Genomic DNA, 22,599 nt, shown 5'->3' with positions numbered 1-22,599 from the left:
GTTAAACATCAATGATTGAGTGAAACACATATTAAGTTTGTGTTTCAATCAAACATGAAGTTTTCCAGAACAATAAACACTATCTTCTTACTTCTATCATCGAGTTTTGTTCTTTCTTGCTCCGGAACATGAACATACATGCAAACCTCAAACATCGATTTTTTTTTTTTTTAAATCCAAAGTGAAGCGTGGATGTTTCTGCTAGAATTCTAGTATTCATGTTACTTTGTGAATTTTTATTTTCCTAAATGTTACAATAAAAAAAAAATCAGGTTAGATGTCAACGTAAATAGGGGCGCGGGTCCCACATGTCGGTGGCTTGACACACACAATTTGTTTTCTGGCAGGCATAGAAGAACTGCACGGAAGAAGTATAACTGCCCTTCATGAATTTCCATAGAGTACTTGTGAGTTGTGACCCCCCTCAACTCTGAAAAACATCATTTTAGACATCCCAAAAAGTGCAAAAATTTATGAGGAGGGATCAAATGCGTGTTTTTGTGCCTCCATCTCTCTTCATCATTTTCAAAGTTCAAACAGTCGATCCGAACCGCTCAACCTAACCTCCATACTAAAATATGTTTGGAGACCAAATTTTATATTTTTAGGAATTTTTTTACTATTTTCTTAGATAGGTACAAAATCAGTAAATCTGAACCATCTAAAAACAGTATTTTTTTACCTATAAAAAAATTTCTAAAAATATAAAATTTGGTCTCCAAACATATTTTAGTATGGAGGTTAGGTTGAGCGGTTCGGATCGATTGTTTGAACTTTGAAAATAATGGAAAGAGATGGAAGCATGATGGATGCACAAAAACATGGAGGCATTTGAACCCTCCTCAAAATTTATTACCGCGTTAGCCCCTGTTTGTTTTGCCCAGTGTTTTAAATAGCGCGCTATAGCGCCGCTATAGCGTTTTCCGATCAAAAAAGCTATGGCGCTATGCCCAAATAGCGCCGCTATAGCGCGCTATTCCGCGCTATAGCGCCGCTATTTGAGCATAGCGTGATTTTTTTAACCCATACGCTATTTCGCGATAAACGCTATTTAAACCATTGGTTTTGCCTGTTAATTAGAGACCCATGGTTTTGTATATCATATCGTGATCAATTATTTTTTACATCCCATGCGAATTTAAAAACTTATTTTGCACTATGTTTCTTACTAGAATAGGATTTGAATAGTTCTATTATTGGCGTCTCTAATACGTTTCTATTTTAGTATTTTCGTAACTAACATTCTAAAACTCAAATATAATAATAAAGGAGGCTGATAATTAACCCCGCACCTCCCACCCCGCAATTAACCCCGCACAAAATGTCAAAAAACTCCAGCTGTCATTTTTTTTTCATAAGGTATTAATACTTACGTACAGAAGTATTTATCTCTAAGAACGAAAGTATTTATCTCTAAGTACGAAAGTATTTAGGGGACCATGCACATTTTTTTCATGGAGGGTGGGGGGAATCTCAAATCACATGGGGGGACCATGCACGTTTTTAGAGGTGGGTTTTTTTTATCTCATTTCAATCTCGTCCACATTTCTCACAATCTATGAGAAATTTTGCAAATCTAAAACCACGAACGTTTTCTACGTAATTTTCTCTTTCAAATGAGATCCATGATGACATACTTTCGAGCAAGTCATTACAGAAGTATTTATCCCTCGTCGTGTAAGTATTTATATCTATACTGGAAAGTATTTTTTTGCATATAATACTTATAATACATGATATTAATACTTTCATATATCAGTATAAATACTTATAATACATGATATTAATACTTTAATATGTCAGTATAAATACTTATAATAATTGATATTAATACTTTCATATGTCAGTATAAATACTTATAATAATTGATAGTAATACTTTCATATGTCAGTATAAATACTTATAATACATGATACTAATACTTTTATGTCAGTATAAATACTTATAATACATGATATTAATACTTTCATATGTCAGTATAAATACTTATAATAATTGATAGTAATATTTTCATATGTCTGTATAGATATAAATACTTGCATGATGAGGGATAAATACTTCTGTAACGAGTTGTCCGAAAGTATGTCATCATGGATCTCATTTGAAAGAGAAAATTACGTAGAAAACGTTCGTGGTTTTAGATTCGCAAAATTTTTCATAAATCGTGAGAAATGCGAACGAGATCGAAATGAGATCAAACTAATTCGGAGAGAGATAGAGTGGGGGGATGGTGGGGGGATGGAATGGGGGGGAGTAATATAATTGTTCAATAATAAATTGGTTTTATGTAGCTTTCATTGCTATATTTATGCACGTATAATATGAGAGGTGAATAAAAAAAATTCAATGGAGATAACAGACATATATATAAAAAAAAAAAATCTTAATATTAGTGTAATGATAAAAAAATCCGCTCATGCACTTAAAAAGTTACGATTTTTTTTTTCGAACATAAATTAAGAACTTGTAAAATAATTTATTGATGCTTTACCCGCTAATTAGCATACAAATGATTTCTATTAATTATATACAAGGAACAATTTTTAACACATTTTGTACGTTGTTTTTGTCTGCATTTCTTTGCTATGACTCTGATTTTTTTTTAAATATTACTAACTTAAAATTCAAAGTTCCATCATAAAAAATAAAATTGTCAAATGTGAATATGTGATGTTCACCGCGTAAAAAAGTTACAATATTTCATTTTGTTTGGACATGCATTAGAAACTCACAAAAAAATCTACTAACTTGAGAGAGTGGAAATAGATTTTGCATAGTGATCTTATTTTGTTACTTTGAGATTTAAATTTTTTTATGAATGTTTTAGAAAACGAAGAGGCTTTCAGTACACTTCTTTTCAATTATATTTCAAAATTTACACTCAAACAAAATCTGCTAATATTGTTTATTTTTTTTGAGACATTCATGCATGCAGGTAAAATTTTATAATTTTTAAAGTACAATTAATAGTTAAAATATAAATACAGACTGTGGATTAAGATGTTCAAAAATGAATACATCAAAATAAATCAATTATAAGATATTTTTGAATGGATTTATTAAAGAATTTCATATTTCATAGAAAACTTAGAGTAGCTTGCCAGGCTAAAGCTCGGAGAAAAAAGAGTACAGGTACATAATCTAGAGTTTGATTGAAAATCTCATAAGCTTCGGGTAATTTAGCAAATAAAATAAACTAGATTTGTAAATATTTTACTACTTAATCCGGTAGAAAATGAACCTTAAAATTGTGAAATTTTATGTATAAATAAATGTACAATTAAGGAATCAATTTGGGTCGCATGGACATCGGACTCAAATTTGAGCCTAATGAGTTCCGTCCATCTGATATGCTTTACGATCGGTGCATACAAATATAAAAGCTGGCATGCACACTTATTGAAGCAGTGTGTACGGATCTTAAAGCAGATCGGACGGACGTAGAACCCATCAGATCCAAATTGGTCCCACAATTAAGATAGTCAAACCCTTCATTATATAATTGCAATAGATCAAATTTATATTGAGACAAATTCAGTAATATTCATACGACTGCATATACATTATTTTAGACCCCCATTCGTACCTAGGGGTGTTCAAACGGTCGGTTCGGTTTAAACCGAACTAAAATAATCAAACCGAACTTAAAACCGAAGTTTGAAAATCCAACCGAACCGACCGAACTAAAATAGCAAACCGAATTAAAACCGAACCATTTAAACCGATTTAAACTTCGGTTTGTTCGGTTGAACCGAACTTTCTCAAAAATCAAAACTCAATACATCTATAATACTCAATTTAAACTTTGGTTTTGATTAATGAACCAATTTAAACTTTGGTTTTGATTAATGAACCAAAATAATACTATAAGTCTTGACCCTATCAATAAAATCGGTCGGTTCGGTTTAATCGGTTTTGAGAAATCAAAACCGAACCGAACCATTTAAACCGAACTAAGTCACAAAATCAACCGAACCGAACCAATTCAACCGAACAACCGAACCATTTAAACCGAATCTTACCGGTTCGGTTCAAAACCAAATAAACCGAACCATTTGAACACCCCTATTCGTACCTTTGTTTTTATTTATTTAGAATATGAATTTTAGGACTTGTTCGGCCGCCAATTGAGAATGGGCATGGACACAAAAATTGAACAGAAAAGTATTATTTCCGTGAAACTGAATTTTGTTTTCCTACAAAAACAGCAATGCAGCTGAACAGAGCCTTAAGCTATCAAGCCTTAAATGGATATGCAACAAACTTGAGAACCTAAATTCACATGCATTGGCAAAACATTGGAATGTTTTGCATGATATTTTTAATGGCCATTCGAGGTATAATAGTGCCTGCTATAAGATGAGCTTTCATCGATTAGATCCGATTAAGAAGACATTTTTTCCTATTTAAGACTTGTTCTGTTGTGTAATGATAATGATTTAACCACTTTTTCAATAGAGTTAGGCTATGGTGAGTTACAAAGTAAGGATCTTGTTTTACTTTACATTCATATTTTATATATTTGAAACTTGAAATAGACAATCTGAACCGCTCAACATGATTTCCATATTGAAATGTGCTGAGAGACCAAATTTTACATTTTTTTTTCAAAATTATTTACTAATTTTTTAGAATATTTCAAAATCAATATTTTGTATGGTCTAAAATCCGTTCAAAAACAACGGTTTTCTACCAATCTAAAAAAATAGTTAAAAATTTTAAAAAAATGTAAAATTTAGTCTCCGAGCACATTTCAATATGGATATCATATTGAGCAATTCGAATCGATTATTTGGTCTTTGAAAATGGAGATATGAGCGTGTAAAACCAACAGTTTTCTACCAATCTAAAAAAATAGTTAAAAATTAAAAAAAAATGTAAAATTTAGTCTCCGAGCACATTTCAATATGGATATCATATTGAGCAATTCGAATCGATTATTTGGTCTTTGAAAACGAAGATATGAGCGTGTAAAACAAGATTTTTACTTCGCAACTCACCATAGCCCATCTCTTTTCAATATATAAAATTATTTATATATAATTATTTGCATAGGATCTAGTAGTCAACCATGAACTTGTCAAAAACTACTTACAAGTTGCATGAACCTAATTCAAGACCTCTTATATCGACACGAGCAATAAATTTGTAATCTGAAAAAAAGAAGAGAGAAGATCAGAAAATCCATTTTATTGCAAGTTAATTGATGAGAATTAATTTGAATACAGTGAGACAGTGCAGATAGCACAACGGTAAAAATGTCACTGAAGTGCGACATTAATTACACGGTAAATATATTGACTTCACCTTGATGCAGCGCATCGATCATATATATTTTTATTTTGTCTCTATTAATCGTGCGTTGCATGAAATCAAATTGTAAGAAATGAAGAATAGAAATACATGTTTACAATTTAATTCATCTTTTACTTGAATTAGATAAAGTGTAAAATTTAATTTAAAAGAGAATTTATTATATAAGTGTATCGAAAGTGATTTGCAACTCTAGTTGTAGCGCTGTAAATGAGTTGAATTTGAGCAAGTCACTTTCAATTTGTACTCAGCTCATTTAGAAAATGAGCGAGTTAACTCGAGTTGGGATGTCAATAACGAGTTGTAAAGTCATCTCGAATTCAGCTCATTACCAACACGAGTTGGCTCACAACTCGTTTATAACTCGTTTGACCAGTCAATTTGCTTAGTTATAGTTACATACTAGTAAGAGTTTATTTAAACACAAATGATTCAAATATAATTAACAAGACAACTTACAAAATAAAAAATCTAAACACCAGCTTAGAAGTTATTTAGAAGGGCATGAGATTTATTATGATGAATTTTGTGAAACTCGAGTTGAGACATGCTCAAACTCAGCTTATTTATTAAACGAGCCAGTCAATTCGAATTGGAACTCACTCGAATTGTAAATGAGCGAGTTAAAACGAGCAGTTAGCGAGCGAGTTATGAACGAGTTACGGATTTAAGCAATTTTATACCGCTCTATCTACTTGTAATCGGCTTTAATTCCCTTACGTGTCTAACATACATAACCATCGGAGCCGCACAATTATTAATATTCACATAAACAAGTTCGAAAATAACCACGAGTCGGTGTATTAGAACCGAACGGATAATCCGAATTTTTTATTAATAGAAATAAAATAAAAAAATTATCGAAAAAGGAGATTACTGTTGGTTTTTTTCGAAATATAGGTATGACGGGTTGTGAAAACCCGTCCACCGGACGGGTCTAATTATCCCGTTCGGATTATCCGTTAATCCCCTCCGTTTAATCACTTCGACGTAAAAAAAAAAAAAAAAAAAAAAAAAGAGAAACCCGGACGGGTTTAGAGGGCCTGTCCCAAAAAAAAAAAAAAAAAAAGGCGGACGGGTTAAGACCTCCCGTCCAGACGCAAAAAAAAAAAATTAAACCATTCTGCAAACTATTGAGCGCCATTCAACATAAAACGGCAGTACATCGCTAATCCAAGCAACCACTGGCGTACAGTACATCACTAATCCAAGCAACCACTGGCGTACCAAGCACCTCCTGTTATAAAAATCAAAGTAAGAGAAATATTAAACCTACTAATGAATTCATAATCCAAGCACCTCCTGTTATAAAAGCAACCACTGGCGTACGATCTTTTGCATTTGCATGTAAATACAAATCTAACCTACTAAATGCAGAGTAAAAAAAAACCATTGCATTTAAAAGAAATAAAATTAACAAAAAGAATGACAACAAATTCGTTCTTACCTGTTTCTTGGCTTTTCGCCATAAACAACGCTTCTATAGACTATAAAATACCTTGAGCAAGTTCTGGACCAGCGCTCTAAATCCGTCCAACTTTTTTTTTTTTTTTTTTTCGGAACGGGCCCTCTAAACCCGTCCGGGTTTCTCTTTTTTTTTTTGACGTCGAAGTGATTAAACGAGTGATTGAACGGAGGAAATTAACGGATAATCCGGACGGGATAATTAGACCCGTCCGGTGGACGGGTTTTCACAACCCGTCATACCTATATTTAAAAAAAAAATCAACAGTAATCTCCTTTTTCGATAATTTTTTTATTTTATTTCTATTAATAAAAAATTCGGAACGGATAATCCCTCTCTCTGTTTGTGTGAAATATGCATGTGTGTAGATTGTCAGTAAAAGATGAATTGGTGTACACATTTTTATAAACCAACACACCAATTGGTAATACAAATATGGTCGCACTACTTCATTAGACACCAGTTTAGTCGAACTTTTTAGTGAGAATGCATAATTTGAATCATATTTCATAGAGTCCAATAGTTAATCTATATTTAATTTTATAAATTAATTATTAATTTCGGCTAGTAAGATATTATTTCTAATACAAATTTGCCCTGTCATTATTTTTATCCCTACTTAAAAGGTATTTATCCTCTCGTGACTTGTGAAAGGTTAAGAAGGAGAAGTTTCGAGATAACACTAAAAAGAAGGGTCTATTTGAAAAAAAAACAGAAATGCAAATAGATAAGATATAAAAGCAAATACGGCAATATCAACGCCTCTGCAACAGTTAAGACTGAGTCTGTTTGGTTGTGCTGACAGCTTTCTCTGTTTCTCTCCCTCTGACCTCTCAACGGAGAAACGAATAAAATTAATGAGGTTATTAAACCCAGTAAAGATTAATTAATAAAAGGGTGGGAGAGAGAGAACAAAGAATAATTTTCTTTGGTCGAGGAGACCAAACCAGTAATATCGCCATTGTCATTGTTTCTCTCTCTCTGGGCATGAAACCATGACCGGAAGGAGGCAAGAGAGAGAAAGAGCAATGGGATTTGAGCTGGTTTTCATCTTGACTTGCTTTTGGGCGTGCAATCCCATCCATGTGCATGCAAATACAAACACAAAGGATGGTGAGTTTGGTTTTTCGGCAAGTTCCTATTTTTTTTTTCATCTTTTGTTTACTCTGTTTTTTTCATAATTTTACTCAAGCATATTCTACAACAAAGAAAGAAAACTTGTAATCTGGAAGCCTTTTGATCGTATAGAGGTTTAGCCTTTTAGGTAAGAGAAACTTTTTTTCATTTTTCTTGGGGATTTTATAACCAGAATTGATCTGTGTATGTTAGAGAGGGAGAAAGGATTTGGATCATTTCTGTACTCTTTCAAGAGTTTTTAACTTTTTGGCCACCAGAGCTTGTTTGTTTTTTATGTCAAATCGATAACAGCTTCCTAGTTCCTACTACTGATTGATAATTAAGCTTTTCTTTCAGAAAAGTGGTACTTTTTTGTCCTATAGTTGTTTATTCTGCTTTTTCTTTGAAAAAAGGGGTCCTTTGGTTATTTTGCTTTGTCATTTCATTTGAGCTAACTTAAATTTGTTTCTTTCCATAATTAGATAAATTTTACTAAATATTGTTTTTGTTTTTATACGTTGGGAGAAGATTTACCATTTTAGTTAGAAAAGAACTGAAATATTTGATCACTGGTATTATTGAAACATATTACCTATTTAGAAGAATCCAACAATTAAATGAAACACAAAAGTTGTGATGTGCATGTACTCAGATAAACTAAATCTGCATATCAACTAAAGGACATGAAAAATAATTTGTGATGACATACTGCCATACTGGCATGATTGATAACAAAGACTAATGCAAGTTAATTTTTTTATTATAATAAAAAAGCTGACACTCTCCTCTCCATTTGTCATGTACTGGATGGGTCCAGTTAATTCTCTTAATGTGCTATACACTTCTCTCAACTCACCTAGCCAGCTCACCGGTTGGACGACAAATGGGGGTGATCCGTGCGGCCAATCCTGGCTTGGCATTACATGTTCCGGTTCATCAGTTACTGCAATGTAAGTTGGTACTGGTAGAATTTTAATGATCCGCATTAATACAACACTACCATTCAAGCTAAATTGATTTTAGTTTCTGCTTCACGGTTTTGCTAATATTGGATTTGGTGCTCATGATATCATATATAATTATCTTCCTACAGTAACTATCTGGTTAGTGGTACCAGCTGGGATTGTACCACACTAACTGGTTGGTACAGTTTATCTGTGGAGATTATCTGCTTCGTGGTTTATCTCTGTCTTTAGCAGCAACATGTAACAGACTGTACCAGCAGAGGCCCAGATTGAGGGATTGGTATCTATATTTCAGTTGTATCTGTTTGTTTGTTTTTTGGATAGAATGTGTACCTGATATAATGGAATTTTGTCACTTGTCATTTGATATCTTTCATTTTTCATTTGACTAATGATTTCATTAATTATGTCTGAATTTTAACAGAAAATTATCAGGCAAGGGACTAAATGGCAATTTGGGTTACAATATGGCTGACATGACGTCTCTTGTCGAGCTGTCAGTATACAGTTCCTTTTCCTTTTAATTAATCATGTTATGTAGCAAATGTTAAATATCAGTTTTAAACTCTATTTAATTATTCTAATACAGAGATTTGAGCAACAATAATCTCGGGTCAGGTGGTAACCAAATTCCATATAATTTGCCTCCTAATCTCCAAAGGATGTGAGTCTGCACATTTTGATGTTTTATCCTCTTAAATATAAAATCAAATTCTAGTTCGTTCTTGTATAGTAGACACTTTAATTTGATATCCATTTACTTTTTATTTTTCTGTGCAGTAATCTCGCTCAGAACCAATTTACGGGGGGAATACCCTACTCATTTTCTCAGATGACTGCCCTTTCATATATGTGAGTTTTTTTTCACAAAATCTTATCTTTTTGTGTTCTTGTGCTGAAGTTCATTTCTTTTAACCGAAACTTACCTTTTTTTTTTTAAATTATAGAAACCTTGGGCACAATCAATTCTCGGGTAGTCTGAATGATATTTTCTCCCAACTCTCTAATCTTACATTTTTGTAAGTTCAATTTATTTTTATCCATTAGTAATTCCATCTTCTCTGCTGATATTTTTCCCTTTAGTATTATGTTTCATTGTTGAGAATAATTTATGTTATGCAGGGACCTTTCATTTAACACTTTTACTGGCGACCTTCCCAACAGCTTCTCTTCTCTGATATATCTGGCTACTCTGTAAGAAAGCCCCTCGAAAAATAAAAACCTAAGTTTGCAACCCGTACAGATAAAATGTCTTGTACAATTCCCTTTTTGACCTTGCAGTTCTAAATTCATTTCGGTTCAAATGAGCAAACTTTAATTGAATACTTGGTTGAGTTCTAAAACAAAAAATTGTATCATCACTGCTGACCAACAGTGCAGTAAGTATTATTGGTATGGGATGATAGTAAGGCCTCTTTCCTATCGACCATTATAAGAATATTAAGTACAGCAAGGTATTTTTAGATAATTGAATATTTACTGGTATTTTTTTTTTTTTGTAGTCATTTGCAGAACAATCAATTTAGCGGTACCATAGATGTACTCGCGAATCTCCCTCTTAAAGAACTGTAAGCATAATATCAAGTCATTCCTGTTTTATCCGCATATTCTGTTGTGAAAGATGATCACAGAACTTTTACGATGTCTTGTAGGAACATTGAAAATAATCGCTTTACTGGATGGATTCCTGCTCAGTTGCAAAAGATCAACCCTGTGTTAGTATCTATATTTATTTTTGAAATACTAGTGAAGTACCAGAACAACTGTTATAGTGTCAGCTATCTCTATTAACATTCAATGGAATTCAAACAAAAATTGCATAACAAAATGTCTCGAATTCAAATTGCTATTTGTTTCTTAACATAAAAAGGAGAAAAGGGAAAAAAGAAACTGTGAACTGTATCACCTCTTATCCTCAGAAAACCAAAACAAAACAAAACCCGATAAGAGAAAAATCTTTTTGAGTTATGAAACTGGGCCGGGCTCCATATAGGTATGCACCGTAGTATTGATTTTAATTTAGTTATTTCTTATTATAATTTCTTTCATACATTAGGGTTGGTGGAAATTCATTTAATGGTGGTCCGGCTCCACCTCCACCTCCATACACAGCACCGCCACCACCTCCAGGTGGTCGTAAACCCACCCCTTCCAATAATACCCCTGTTAAAAAATCGGGGTTAAATGCTGGAGCTGTGGCTGGCATTGTTTTATCCTTCTTGGCCCTTGGTGCAGTTATTGCAGGCGTCATTATAATTATTATTAGGAGAAGAAAATCGTCCAAGATTTCAAAGAATCAAGGAACTGATGAACCATCAACACCTCTTGCTTCAAATGAATATGGTTTGTGTTTGGCTACAAAATTGAGTTGTATTACACCACAAAATTTTGTTGCATACCCTTAGGAAAATTGTCCTACCTAAATTATATTCCCCAGTACACTTCAGCAATATAAATGTTCATGTTAAATAATTGTAGGAGGGTCCGAACTAAAATCATTTAAAATAGAAGCACCAAAATCCTCCCTATCAACTTCAGTGAGCCTGAAGCCGCCGGCGAAGATCGACTTATACAAATCATTTGATGAAAAGGACCTTACCATGAAGCCCATTCTGAAGAAGATCAGTTTCTCTTCCATCAAAGCCACTGTTTATTCAGTTGCTGATTTACAAGTGGCAACTGACATGTTTAGTCCTGACAATCTCTTGGGAGAGGGATCGTTCGGCCGTTCCTACAAAGCCCAATTTGATGGGGGAAAGGTACATTTCTGTACTTGTTATAGACAAGAATTGGCGCCTCATGGCATTACAGTAACTGATTGGACCTAAACTGTCAAGCAGGATTCAGAACAGTGAAAAGAATAATCCAGAAATTAAAAATAGAGCACCCAAGTGCTTGGCTATAGCCCTTGAACAAATGCATGCCATGCACATGTCCCTCAATTTCATATAAATATATACTGTTCAGAAAAAAAAGCCTATTAACGTGTCATTGCTATGCAGAATTTTATATAGGTATATGTTACCTAAAACTTCAAATTTACATAATACCCTAGAATATATATAGTTCTTTCTAAAGAAAAAAAATTCATATTTGAAAATGGCTTGTTAACTGGCATAAGATTGAAACCTATCATTGGATTCAACATAAGATTCTCAAATGACGAAGCCCATATAAACCCATCAAAACATGAGATTGAAACCTGTTGTACTCCTATACCAACAGCTTTTGGCGGTGAAGAAAATAAGTCGCTCAGCACTACCAAACCAATCATCAGAGGACTTTGCAGAGTTGGTGTCAAACATTTCGCTGCTGCACCATGCGAACCTGACTGAGTTAACTGGCTACTGCAATGAGCATGGGCAGTGCTTGCTGGTGTATGAGTTCTACAAGAACGGGTCTTTGCATGATTTTATTTATTATCCCGAGGAACATGGTAAATCCCTCTCTTGGAACAATCGTGTCAAGATTGCTCTCGGTTCTGCACGTGCACTCGAGTAAGTGCATTTTTTCTTCAATCTGAAGATGTATTATCTGGCTTGTCCATGCTGGTATCAGACAAATAGTTTACTTTGTAATTTTAAGCCAACTGTTTGCAATCTCCTCCTGTGTGTCAAAATTTCAGATGGTTTTTTTATTTTGAAGTGCGACTTAGCACTGAAAATTCAGATATCACCCAAGGAAACCTGAATTTGCAATTAATTCCTAATTTGCCTCTATAGACCCTCCCAGCTTGCCCTCTTTGTAAAATTAAGCCTCATTTTTAAGGAAATAGGCTCCAGTTGACCTCAATAATCCTTCACCTTGCCTCAGGAGACCTCCATTTTCTAATTAGCTTATACTACACTCAACATGCATCTAAAGGCAGAAGTCCACCAAGAAACATCTTTATTTTTGGTCATATCTGTAGCAACCATAAAGAGCAATTTTTCTATGAAATCCTAATTATTTTTATGTTGTAAGGTATTTGCACGAGACATGCTCACCATCTGTGCTCCATAAAAACTTCAAATCATCGAATATTCTACTGGATGGTGATCTGAACCCCCACCTGTCAGATTCTGGGTTTGCAGACCTGATTGCCGATCCAGATTCTGAGGTAATAAATATAATAATCACAGAAAAAAGATTTCTGAAGTGATTAACAAAGCCATTATAATACTTCCTAAATTTTACCATGTCATATAAACCACAGGCTGCAGAAGCAAGTTCTGGATATAATGCTCCCGAGGTGGCCATGTCGGGACAGTATAATCTTAAGAGTGACGTTTTCAGCTTTGGTGTTGTCATGCTTGAGCTTCTCACTGGTCGAAAACCTTTTGACAGGTATGTACCAAGGCAAATACGCTAATGAGCAACTTTTTAGGATATTTGTGCAAAAGTACCTTCTCTTGTTGATTCGAGATACTAATTTGAATATGATTGCAGCTCAAGGCCACGGTCAGAGCAGTCATTGGTTAGATGGGCAACCCCACAATTGCATGATATTGATGCTTTAGACCGCATGGTTGATCCAGGTCTAAAGGGTTTATACCCTGCTAAGTCTCTCTCTCGCTTTGCTGATGTCATTGCTCTCTGTGTGCAGGTATACTATCTACCCCTGATCAAAGGAATTTCTACTTTTCAGCCATTCTATAGGCTCTTTCTTTAAATGAGATCCCCACATAGGGAATACCTTTTGGAAGAACCAAATATTGCATTATGTATTTACATAAGACAAAAAAAAAAACTAGGAGCCGTCTCCAAACCAAGCTAAAAAAAGCTTGTAATGACATGTCCTAATAAAGTATATGGATTATGTTTATTGCTATTTACGGTTACTGGCATATTTTTCATAAGAAGTATTTATTAAATATATAGCTAAAGTCAAAATGAAAGAATAGGAGAATATTTTTTCAAGAGAACACTAGCACTTGCTCAACTGGCAGTTCATGTATTTTTGTCTATCACTGGAAATTTGATATTTAATTGAGCATTTTTAATTTTCATATTTACAGTCTGAGCCAGAATTCAGGCCGCCAATGTCAGAGGTGGTACAAGCCCTGGTAATCCTCATGCAGCGAGCAAACATGACCAAGCGTGTCCTTAACGCTGACGGGCCCGATACTGAATCACATAATTTTGTGTGAAATATTTTAGCTTCTTGTTTTATGTACAAGAGCCAGTGTCAGCTTGGTGTACCGGCGGTCATCTCGTACCAGGTTTCCAGAGGGAAATTTATATATCTTTTGATATTTGGTTGTTTTGTTTATATTTTGCTCGCGGGCGATTAGTGCTTTGTTCTAATCTATGCACTCTTTGACAAATATGTTTTCTTTTCTTTCTTGGAGAATTGTGGGGTATATATTGGGTTTTGAGGACAACACTACGGCTATTTCTGTAGTACCAAAGAGAACCATGTGTTTTTCACATATTGGAAGGAAATTTATATTTTTTTTGTAAACATTAGTCTTGGAAGATCATTCATTTCTGCACAGCAATCACTATATGTTAAAATAAAAACTGTTGTATATTTGGTAATTGAATATTTTCTAATACTAGTAAGTGAAAGACTGTCGACTAAATGCTCAATGACTTCGATGAATAATTACCATAATTTATATTAAAAAAAACTTTGAATTGGACCGGCTCTGTAATCAGGGAAATATAAACCAGAGAAAAAGAAAGGAAAATCGGCACATAATATTTCTTTATGATGCTACAGAAAAATAAATTCGGATCAATAAAATACCAAAAACAATGAAAAGATATCTAACTGAAGTGGGGAGTGGGACCGAGATGCAACATTTCTTGGACAGTGCAACCATAATTTACACACAGAGCAAGATAAACAATTTGAACCTAATGCTCAAGATGCTAATACAGAGCTACAAAATTTATCATTAAAGATCCTCAAAAAACATATCACAAGTAATATTTAACAGGTCGAGCCTATTGTTTGCATCAACAGGTCGAGCCTATTTAGCTGCAACTTGACAATTGTGTCATCCAAAGTTCTTTCAATCATCAACACTGGAGTGACGTCAAGCAACCTAATCCCTGCATGACCAAAAGCAATTAAAATTAGAAGAAGAAAAATGCAAACTATAATGGATATCCCCTGGAGAGACCAATTCTATGAGCTGGCTTGACCCAAAGCAAACTACAATTTTTGTGCCAAAAATTTACTTCTATCTAATCGGCCAATCTTATGGCTTGTTCCAGCCGCTCATAGCAGCAGAAGTACAAAATTAACCAAAAAACTGGAAATTTCAAAGCACAAATGATAGCAGATTCTGTTGGTACCATACGTCAGTACAGAACCAAAAATTAAAACTTTAAATTATTAAATTCCTAACAACGGCATGCACTGTCTGATAATGACAGGAAGTACGCCTGCATGACAATAATATTTATAGCATAAACTAGAATGCCTAGTACCATAATATGTAGCAAATTCTAATATATGATGGCACTTACTCTAAGCCACGGTCAGAGCAGCTCAAAGCCAGTATCATCATCAGACAGTACCGAAATTCATACCAAAACCATACACGCTAAAATAGAGAGATTCGGATAGATAGAAATGCTATACTCACCAGTATTTAATGGTGCCATCCCAGCTACAGGTTGCTACCTTGCTCTGCTCAAGTGGGTGCCACTCACACCCAATACAAACACCGTCATGGCACCTTAATGTCCTATTCACCTTTCCACTTTTCCAATCCCAGAACCACATCTTCCCCTCTCCATCTCCCGACATTATATACCTTCCATCAGGTGAAAAATTCACCTGACAGGCGTAACCTGCCACTATGTGTCCCGTAAACCTCTTCTTCTTATTCAGCTGAAACCTCTCTTTTGTACTGTAAATCAATATCTGATTATCTAAACTCTGTGCAGCGAGCCAGTTTGAATTTGGGTGCAGGCTAATAGCTGGCATTGAATGCATGTGCGGCTCGCTGATGTATTTTATAACAACAGGGATACCGAATTCCCAAATCCGAAGGGATTTGTCGTCACTGGATGTTACAAATCTCCTATTGTTGTCCACAAAAGTGATTGTGTTGACTGCACCAAGGTGCTGGTCGTACTCTTGTGTGATCTGGCCTGAGTTCATATCCCACTGTACAATTTTTTTGTCGCTCATGCCAGCTAGGAGTATATTCTGTTTGTCGTCATCTGGATTCAGTTTCACAACAAATGGCACCTTGCCAGTTGAGAAGGTAGAGATTACCTTACCGGTCTCAGTATCCCAGTACTGGATGTTTTTATCATAACCAGCACTGAGAAATTTGGTACCATCGTTGGAGAATGAGATGTCACGCACTGCCTTGGAGTGGCCCATGTAGGTGCGCATGCACTTACGTGAATTGAACACATCCCAAATTTTAATTTTGGTATCCATACTGGCTGACAGAAGCAAGTGGCCATGCTTGGGGAAGAACCGTATGGCCGATACACCTTTTGTATGCCCGCTCCAAGTATGCACGCACCTCTTAGGTATGTAACAACGGTCATTACTGGCCTTAGCATCCTTTGGAGGTTCAATCCAAGACCGGCCTTGGTAGTCTTTCTCCTCCTTGCCATGAAATGTTGATTTTACCACCACTTCTGCTTTCTCCTTTCCTTCACCGCGGCCTTCCTTCTCGGCCTTCTTTACTGCATGTTCCTCGGCATATTTCTTCTGTTCTTCAGTTAGTTCTCCTTGAATTACCTCCTTTTTACCAGCCCATGGGCTTTTACGGTTCTTTAAAAGCCACTCATCAGTGGCTGGATTGTCAGCTTCTGTGTCAAATGTGCTTTCTTCTGTTTCCTTGGATTTGATCTCAAGGCGGCGGCGCTTTTGTTCATGAGGGGGTAAATTATAGACAGATAATGCTGAGTTAGTAGCCAGAGCAGTCTGGTCACCTATATACTGGAGGCCTGATGGGTCGGTAGCATACCCAAACCGGTGAAAGGTGTTATACTGTTCGTCAAAGAGGAATGGTTGAATAGATGCATCCTCTACAAACCCTAGCTTATGGTTGCGAAGACCCTGGTCAAATGCAAAATGTTAGCTTTAGATTTCATAAAAAACATATGGAAACAGAAAAAAATCAGGGTAAATTGTTTTTTGTTGTTGTTGTGGGTTGGGGTAGTAGGTGAAGTGCAAATGGGTCTCTTTTATTCAATTGAGGTATAGGGATGAAACCAAGGCTTAATTTTCACTTGAAAATAAGTTCCAGTAAAACAATAGAACCAAAAACTACCATTAACGGTGCAGAAACCACTTGTAATGTCAACATTGAACTATCTTGCATTGATTGGTGTCAGTTCAGTGTTTTAACCCATAAACCTGACAAGTTAATTGAGTAAAACTACAAAACTAATAGCTTGAGAAATGAAAAGAATTTTCTTAATTAGATCTATAACTCAATTCAGAAATTTATACTCCAACTAATTAGCCTTCAAATTAAGGATAGTGTGAAACCCCACCTGAGGTATAGCGGAGGAGGTGTGTCCAGCCGTGGGAGGAGCGGGGCCTTGAACAGGTGCCCACAGCTGGTCATAGGTAGGGTTAAAGGAGACAGAGTGCTGGGTAGGGTCCAACGGGCCACTGGTCGATCGATTCGAGCCAGCAGCGGCAAGCGCGAGAGCGGTCTCGTCGACCGGCGGGGCGGATGTCTTGGAAGGAAGGGAGAGGCGGAGAGGGGAGGAATCCGGCGAGGAGGTTGCCATTTCTTCGCCTCCAACTTCGTCGTCGCTCTCGTCATATCTTTTGAGCAGATCCATGTCGCTGGTTTTGGGTCTAGGGTTTGGAACGGGAAGACACAAGGTGAGCGGGAGAACTGCTTGATTGCTTCGGACAGGCCAGAAACAACTCGACTCGTAAAAATGGAGTCCGCATCGTCTGCATGAACTCAAATGAGCATCTTTTTAGTTAATACATATTGGCCGTCCGATTGTAAACGGAGCCCATCCGGTTCCAGCCTAAAACATGGAGGGTCTTTAATTTTAGTGCGAATTTAATAGCACGAATCTTGAAACTTATCGGACAGTCCAGATACATTAACTCAAGATATTCCTTTTTGAGTTAACGCAGAGGATAGAATTCGTAAAAATGGCGACTCCGATGATTAGTTAGTAGCGCCGATTTCTCAGAATTGTCGAAACAAATTATAAACCACGCTTTTGGGCCGGGTCCAGATCACTTAAACTAAACTCAAATTTTGAGTTTGAACCCGGTCCAACCCGGTCCGAAATAGAATCCACCGGATTTTTAATATTCGCGCCAGACCAGATCGGACGGTCTGGGTCTCAACGCAAAATTTGAGGTACCATGGGGAATACAAATTAGGCCGATAATGGGCGCAAAGAGAAGTGTACTGGTTCAGAATGAAATAAATGTTGAGCAACATATTTTTTTGAGAAAGACGTAGTGATTGGGCCTATTCATTTTATAGAATTGAGGTCCGAACAAGCGGAACGAAATTTCCTCCTATTCTAATAGGAGGATCTCCTCTCCTCTCCTCTCTCTCTCTCTCTCTCTCTTTTTTGAGAATACTTGATAGTGGCTACCAAGTCTCCTCTCTCTCTCTCTCTCTCTCTCTCTCTCTTCTCCTTTCTCTCTCTTTCTCTCTTTTTTCTATCTATTTCTCTCTTTCTCTCTCTAAAAGGAGAGTGAAAAGGAGCAGATTCTCACCCCGAACAAGTAACCTTGAAAAATAATTGAGTAGAACTAGGGTGTTCGTTCACTAAGTCTAAAACCCACCTAATACTCTTAGATACAACATTTTATTCTCATCCTGAACGATGAATTTGAACCGTTGAAACCCACCCAACTTACAAGTGATGCGTTCACAAGTAAAAAAATAAAATTTTGAAATTAATTTTGCATAGATTCAAGTGGTAAAAAATGGTTCAAAAAAATGAATGCATTAAAATTAATTTATTAGCCTTCTAATTTTGACCGCATAATTTTATACTAAATTAATTCGAATGTTTAAAATTTTCACATGTAGACACATCACTCGTAAGGTATGCGGATTTCAACGGTTCGGATTCGTTATTTGTAACCGATTCGATGAATTTTAAATTGAATTCATCAAGGAGTTTGGTGAACTTAAGAACACCCTAGTTCTACTCAAAGAAATTATAAAATAAGTAGGGTTAAAATGCCTTATTGTTTTTGCACTGATCATTTTCTCATATTTGTATTTCTGTGTTCAAAGTTCAAACAATTGATCTGAATTGTTTAACATGATGTCTATACTACAATATGCTTAGAAACCAAATTTTTTTTTTTTTACTGTTTTTTAAATAGATACAAAATCAGCAGATTTTGTACCATTCAAAAACTGCAATTTTGTATCCAAACACATTTTAACAACTTCTACATTTAATATTTACTATTTAGAATGCCGTTTGTGTACTAAAACGGCAAACGAGTCAAGTTCGTATAAAAAGATTCGCTTGCCGTCCTGGTGCATTGTTGTCACTATGTGCTTTATAAAATTTTATAAATCAAAATTTCATAAAGCTTAAAGAAAAAATTGCTTACAAGTCGACTTAAACTAAAAATCAATCAAACTATTGAGGTCAAGCTCAATTATTAGTTTTTTTTTTTTGTATATTTTCGTATTATCTTAAAAAAATTAAAGCGCAAAACAATTAATACTCTTATATACAGCATTTTATTTTCAAGGTATTGTTGATCTTATAATAGAATTTAAGATATTTGATATGAGGAGGGTTTCAATGCCTCATGACTTTCATACCTCATATTTAATATCTTCGTTTTCAAAGTCCAAATCGTCAATCCGAACCGTTCAACATGATATCAATACTAAAGTATCTCTAGAGATGAAATTTTATAATTTTTTTATTTTTTAAGATAGGTACAAAAACACTAAAAAACATTGACTTTGTACATTTTTGAAAAAATAGTAAATAAATTTTTTAAATTATAAAATTTGGTCTCAAAGTATATTTTAATATGGATATCATGTTAAGTGATTCGAATCGATAATTAGACTTTGAAAATGAAGATATAAAATATGAATTATAGTGAGATATAAAAAACATGAGATATTGGAACTCTCCTCAATTTATACTTATATAAAAAAAATGAGCATCTTGTGTTATGTTAACAGTGGCATGTTGATCATTCACGTGCTGCGCGACACACAGATGATTTAGATTTTTAAGAGAGATTTATTGGTGCAAATATCAATTAGAGCACGAATCTTAAAAAAAATTCCCGGCGGATGCTGTGTTGTGCGCGTGCTACACGGCACTTGATCGATTTAGATTTGCCCATCAAAAATTCAAAATTAATTATTTGCTCATCTAAAATCACTTCATTTATCACTATCCTCATATCTTAATTAAATCACTTAAAAAATATATTATTAATATTAATAAATCATTAGAAGGACAGTTATACCCTTCTTCTTTAACAAAAAAAAATTAAAAAATTGTCATAATGACAGTTATACCCTTCTTCTTTAACAAAAAGAATAAAAAAATCGTCATAATTAAAGTTCTTCTGCCTTGTCTCTTCGTTCTCAATTCAAACCTGTTATCTCCTCTCTCAAAAGAATCGCAGTTCATCTAGATACTGTTGCAGACTAATATTTTACAGGATTTCAGAGTTTTTATACAAAAGTTTCAGCAGGAACCCTTTAATTAAGACCCACATAAACAAAAGTGCAATCAATCAACAAATGAAAAATATGTGCTATAATCATATCAGGGAATATGGAAATTACACCATAATGTATACTGTTTTTGCTGATAACACTAAATCTTAAGGTTCAGGTAAAACAAATGCCACTATTTGTTTTGTTATATTAATCTAAGCCTTTTGATATCTTTGTAAATTTACAAATTATGTATATATTTTATCCGGGCTTGATTTTAGTGATGTTCTGACGCGAACAATTAGAGAAATACAGGCAGTACTTTGGGCCTATTAGATACCTTATTGCTGGCCTTATGAAATTTGTTACCCTGCCTGAATGACTGAATATAGCGTTGAGTTGGAGTATTTAATTTCCTTTATGTGGATAAAAAAACAAAATAGAATGATACTTCGATACCAAGTAGCTGCATTTCCAAATTTCTATTAAAATCAGTAACAATGACGCCGATGCGTCTGTAATAATGATGTGTGATGATGAGGCAATGGTGATGGAGGAAGACAGGGAGTGCGTATCCTCTGAGATATCTCAATTTTTGAGTGACCGACGTGTCCGGTGCCTATTCGAGGGTGATGTAGGGGTCAGTATTATTTGTGCTTTGAGATTCGTGCATAACCCATTTAAACGGTTGGGGTTTTCCATAAAGTCACGCAAAGTTTGAGATATCTCAGAGGATACGAATTCGGAGACAGGGAGTCACCCGAGGCGGAAGTTTGGGGTCGAGGGAGGTAAGAACAGGTTATCATTATTATAAATTGGAAGCGGAAAGAATTGCAAGAGAGAAGACCTTCAATAACTTAAGTGAGTTTAAATAGAAAAATAACTAATTTTGAAATTTTGATAGAATATATCTTAATTAAGAAGTTATGATGGACATATATCCAAATTTCTCCAAATTAAATAACATAAATTACAAACCATGATATAGTGCCGGCTAGTGGCATAGTCCTTGATATGGAATAGTATAGGATCAAATCTCCCTTATGAAATAGAATAGTTCAAGCGTATAATAATTATAACTAGCTTTACTTTACGACAATTAATTTCCCGAATTAATAATCTTGACAATTACACTCTTAACTTTTAATACGTGACAGTAAGTGATTCAGCCGCAACTGTTAATCAACTCAACACCATTAGCTAATCATTATACCCTCAAGAATTCATACTTTTGTTATTTAAATTTTATGTTTCTTGTATTTGAAGACAAATGGCAAAATAACTTGTGTATTTTTAGAAAAATAAACACCCAACATATGTATAACTAATTAGCTTTTATGCTGCATTTAAAACGATAATTTTCTTATTTCACGAATTTGTTTTAAAAAATAATCAAAATTTTGGTATAATTTATTATATACTTTAATATAAAACTATAGAAATATTCACTGATTATCTTTTGTATTTTAAAATTGAAAAAAATATAGACTTTCAAAATTAATGAAATAACTTCAATAAATACTAAATTACAACAGTTTTCTCATTATTTACCACATGTGATTCAATATGCTTGAATAGGGTTAATTGACCCTCATTTATTTTCAAAATTTTATTGTAATATTGATCCCATCCACAAATTTGTTATGATAGACCCCATACAGTATTTGACTCCCATAACTTGAAAGTCTGTCTTTGCTCCGCTCCGTTAATAGCACTACTAAAAAATAAAATGTAGCGATCAAAGCTTAACTAATAATAAATATTAACTAATGTTTTCAAATGTAGTTAGTTAAGATTATCATATTTTAAATTTGAACAGTTAATAGGGCAAATTAAGTCAATTTAAAATGTAGTACCTATTACAGGTGCTTCAAGGTACTCTAATACATCAAACAAAGATACACAAATTAAAACAACTTCAGAGCGGTTCCTTTATAGGCAATTATAATGTTTTCATGGGTATGAGAGCAATTAACTCAAAACATTTAGATCGCCATCGCTGTTCCACTGTCAAATACACAGTTAATACATAAAATCGAATAAATATAGTCCAGATGATTATATTGTTCAAATGCCAAAGTGTATATACAAGGAAGAAATAGTTCACACGTTTTGAAAAGCTAATTAAAAATAAATG

At 34.5% G+C, this 22,599-nt stretch overlaps 2 protein-coding genes across 3 annotated transcripts; one reads left to right on the top strand and one right to left on the bottom strand.

Annotated features, from left to right (window-relative positions):
- Positions 1–7,581: 7,581 nt before the first annotated feature.
- LOC144551032 (protein STRUBBELIG-RECEPTOR FAMILY 6-like) lies at positions 7,582–14,400 on the top strand. Its single transcript, XM_078298826.1, has 16 exons — positions 7,582–7,891; positions 8,712–8,844; positions 9,284–9,355; positions 9,449–9,523; positions 9,640–9,711; positions 9,807–9,878; positions 9,982–10,053; positions 10,362–10,427; positions 10,512–10,574; positions 10,916–11,202; positions 11,338–11,618; positions 12,085–12,356; positions 12,823–12,958; positions 13,055–13,185; positions 13,288–13,444; positions 13,857–14,400. The coding sequence occupies exons 1-16, from the start codon at positions 7,774–7,776 to the stop codon at positions 13,986–13,988; spliced, it is 2,139 nt and encodes a 712-aa protein (XP_078154952.1). The 5' UTR covers positions 7,582–7,773; the 3' UTR covers positions 13,989–14,400.
- A 122-nt stretch (positions 14,401–14,522) lies between these two features.
- Positions 14,523–17,719, bottom strand: LOC144551033 (Transducin/WD40 repeat-like superfamily protein). Of its 2 annotated transcripts, XM_078298827.1 has the most exons (3): positions 17,317–17,719; positions 15,438–16,876; positions 14,523–14,898 (listed from the first exon to the last, which is right to left on the bottom strand). In XM_078298827.1, the coding sequence occupies exons 1-3, from the start codon at positions 17,611–17,613 to the stop codon at positions 14,892–14,894; spliced, it is 1,743 nt and encodes a 580-aa protein (XP_078154953.1). In that variant the 5' UTR covers positions 17,614–17,719; the 3' UTR covers positions 14,523–14,891. The 2 variants fall into 2 exon arrangements, with proteins under 2 accessions (XP_078154953.1, XP_078154954.1); XM_078298828.1 differs by lacking the exon at positions 14,523–14,898 and having other exon boundaries at positions 15,434–16,876; positions 17,317–17,718.
- Positions 17,720–22,599: the final 4,880 nt, after the last annotated feature.

The sequence above is a fragment of the Carex rostrata genome, chromosome 3 (assembly GCF_964058835.1).
Source record: "Carex rostrata chromosome 3, lpCarRost1.2, whole genome shotgun sequence".
In the NCBI taxonomy this organism is placed as follows: domain Eukaryota; kingdom Viridiplantae; phylum Streptophyta; class Magnoliopsida; order Poales; family Cyperaceae; genus Carex; species Carex rostrata.
This window is presented reverse-complemented; position numbering and strand designations above follow the sequence as displayed.

Coding starts and splice junctions, on each gene's coding strand:
- LOC144551033 (XM_078298827.1), bottom strand. CDS start 17,613: ATGGATCTGCTCAAAAGATATGACGAGAGCGACGACGAAGTTGGAGGC. Junction 16,877..17,316: donor CCTCCTCCGCTATACCTCAG/GTGGGGTTTCAC, acceptor GCATTTGACCAG/GGTCTTCGCAACCATAAGCT.
- LOC144551032 (XM_078298826.1), top strand. CDS start 7,774: ATGACCGGAAGGAGGCAAGAGAGAGAAAGAGCAATGGGATTTGAGCTG. Junction 8,845..9,283: donor GGTTCATCAGTTACTGCAAT/GTAAGTTGGTAC, acceptor GAATTTTAACAG/AAAATTATCAGGCAAGGGAC. Junction 9,524..9,639: donor CCTCCTAATCTCCAAAGGAT/GTGAGTCTGCAC, acceptor TTTTCTGTGCAG/TAATCTCGCTCAGAACCAAT.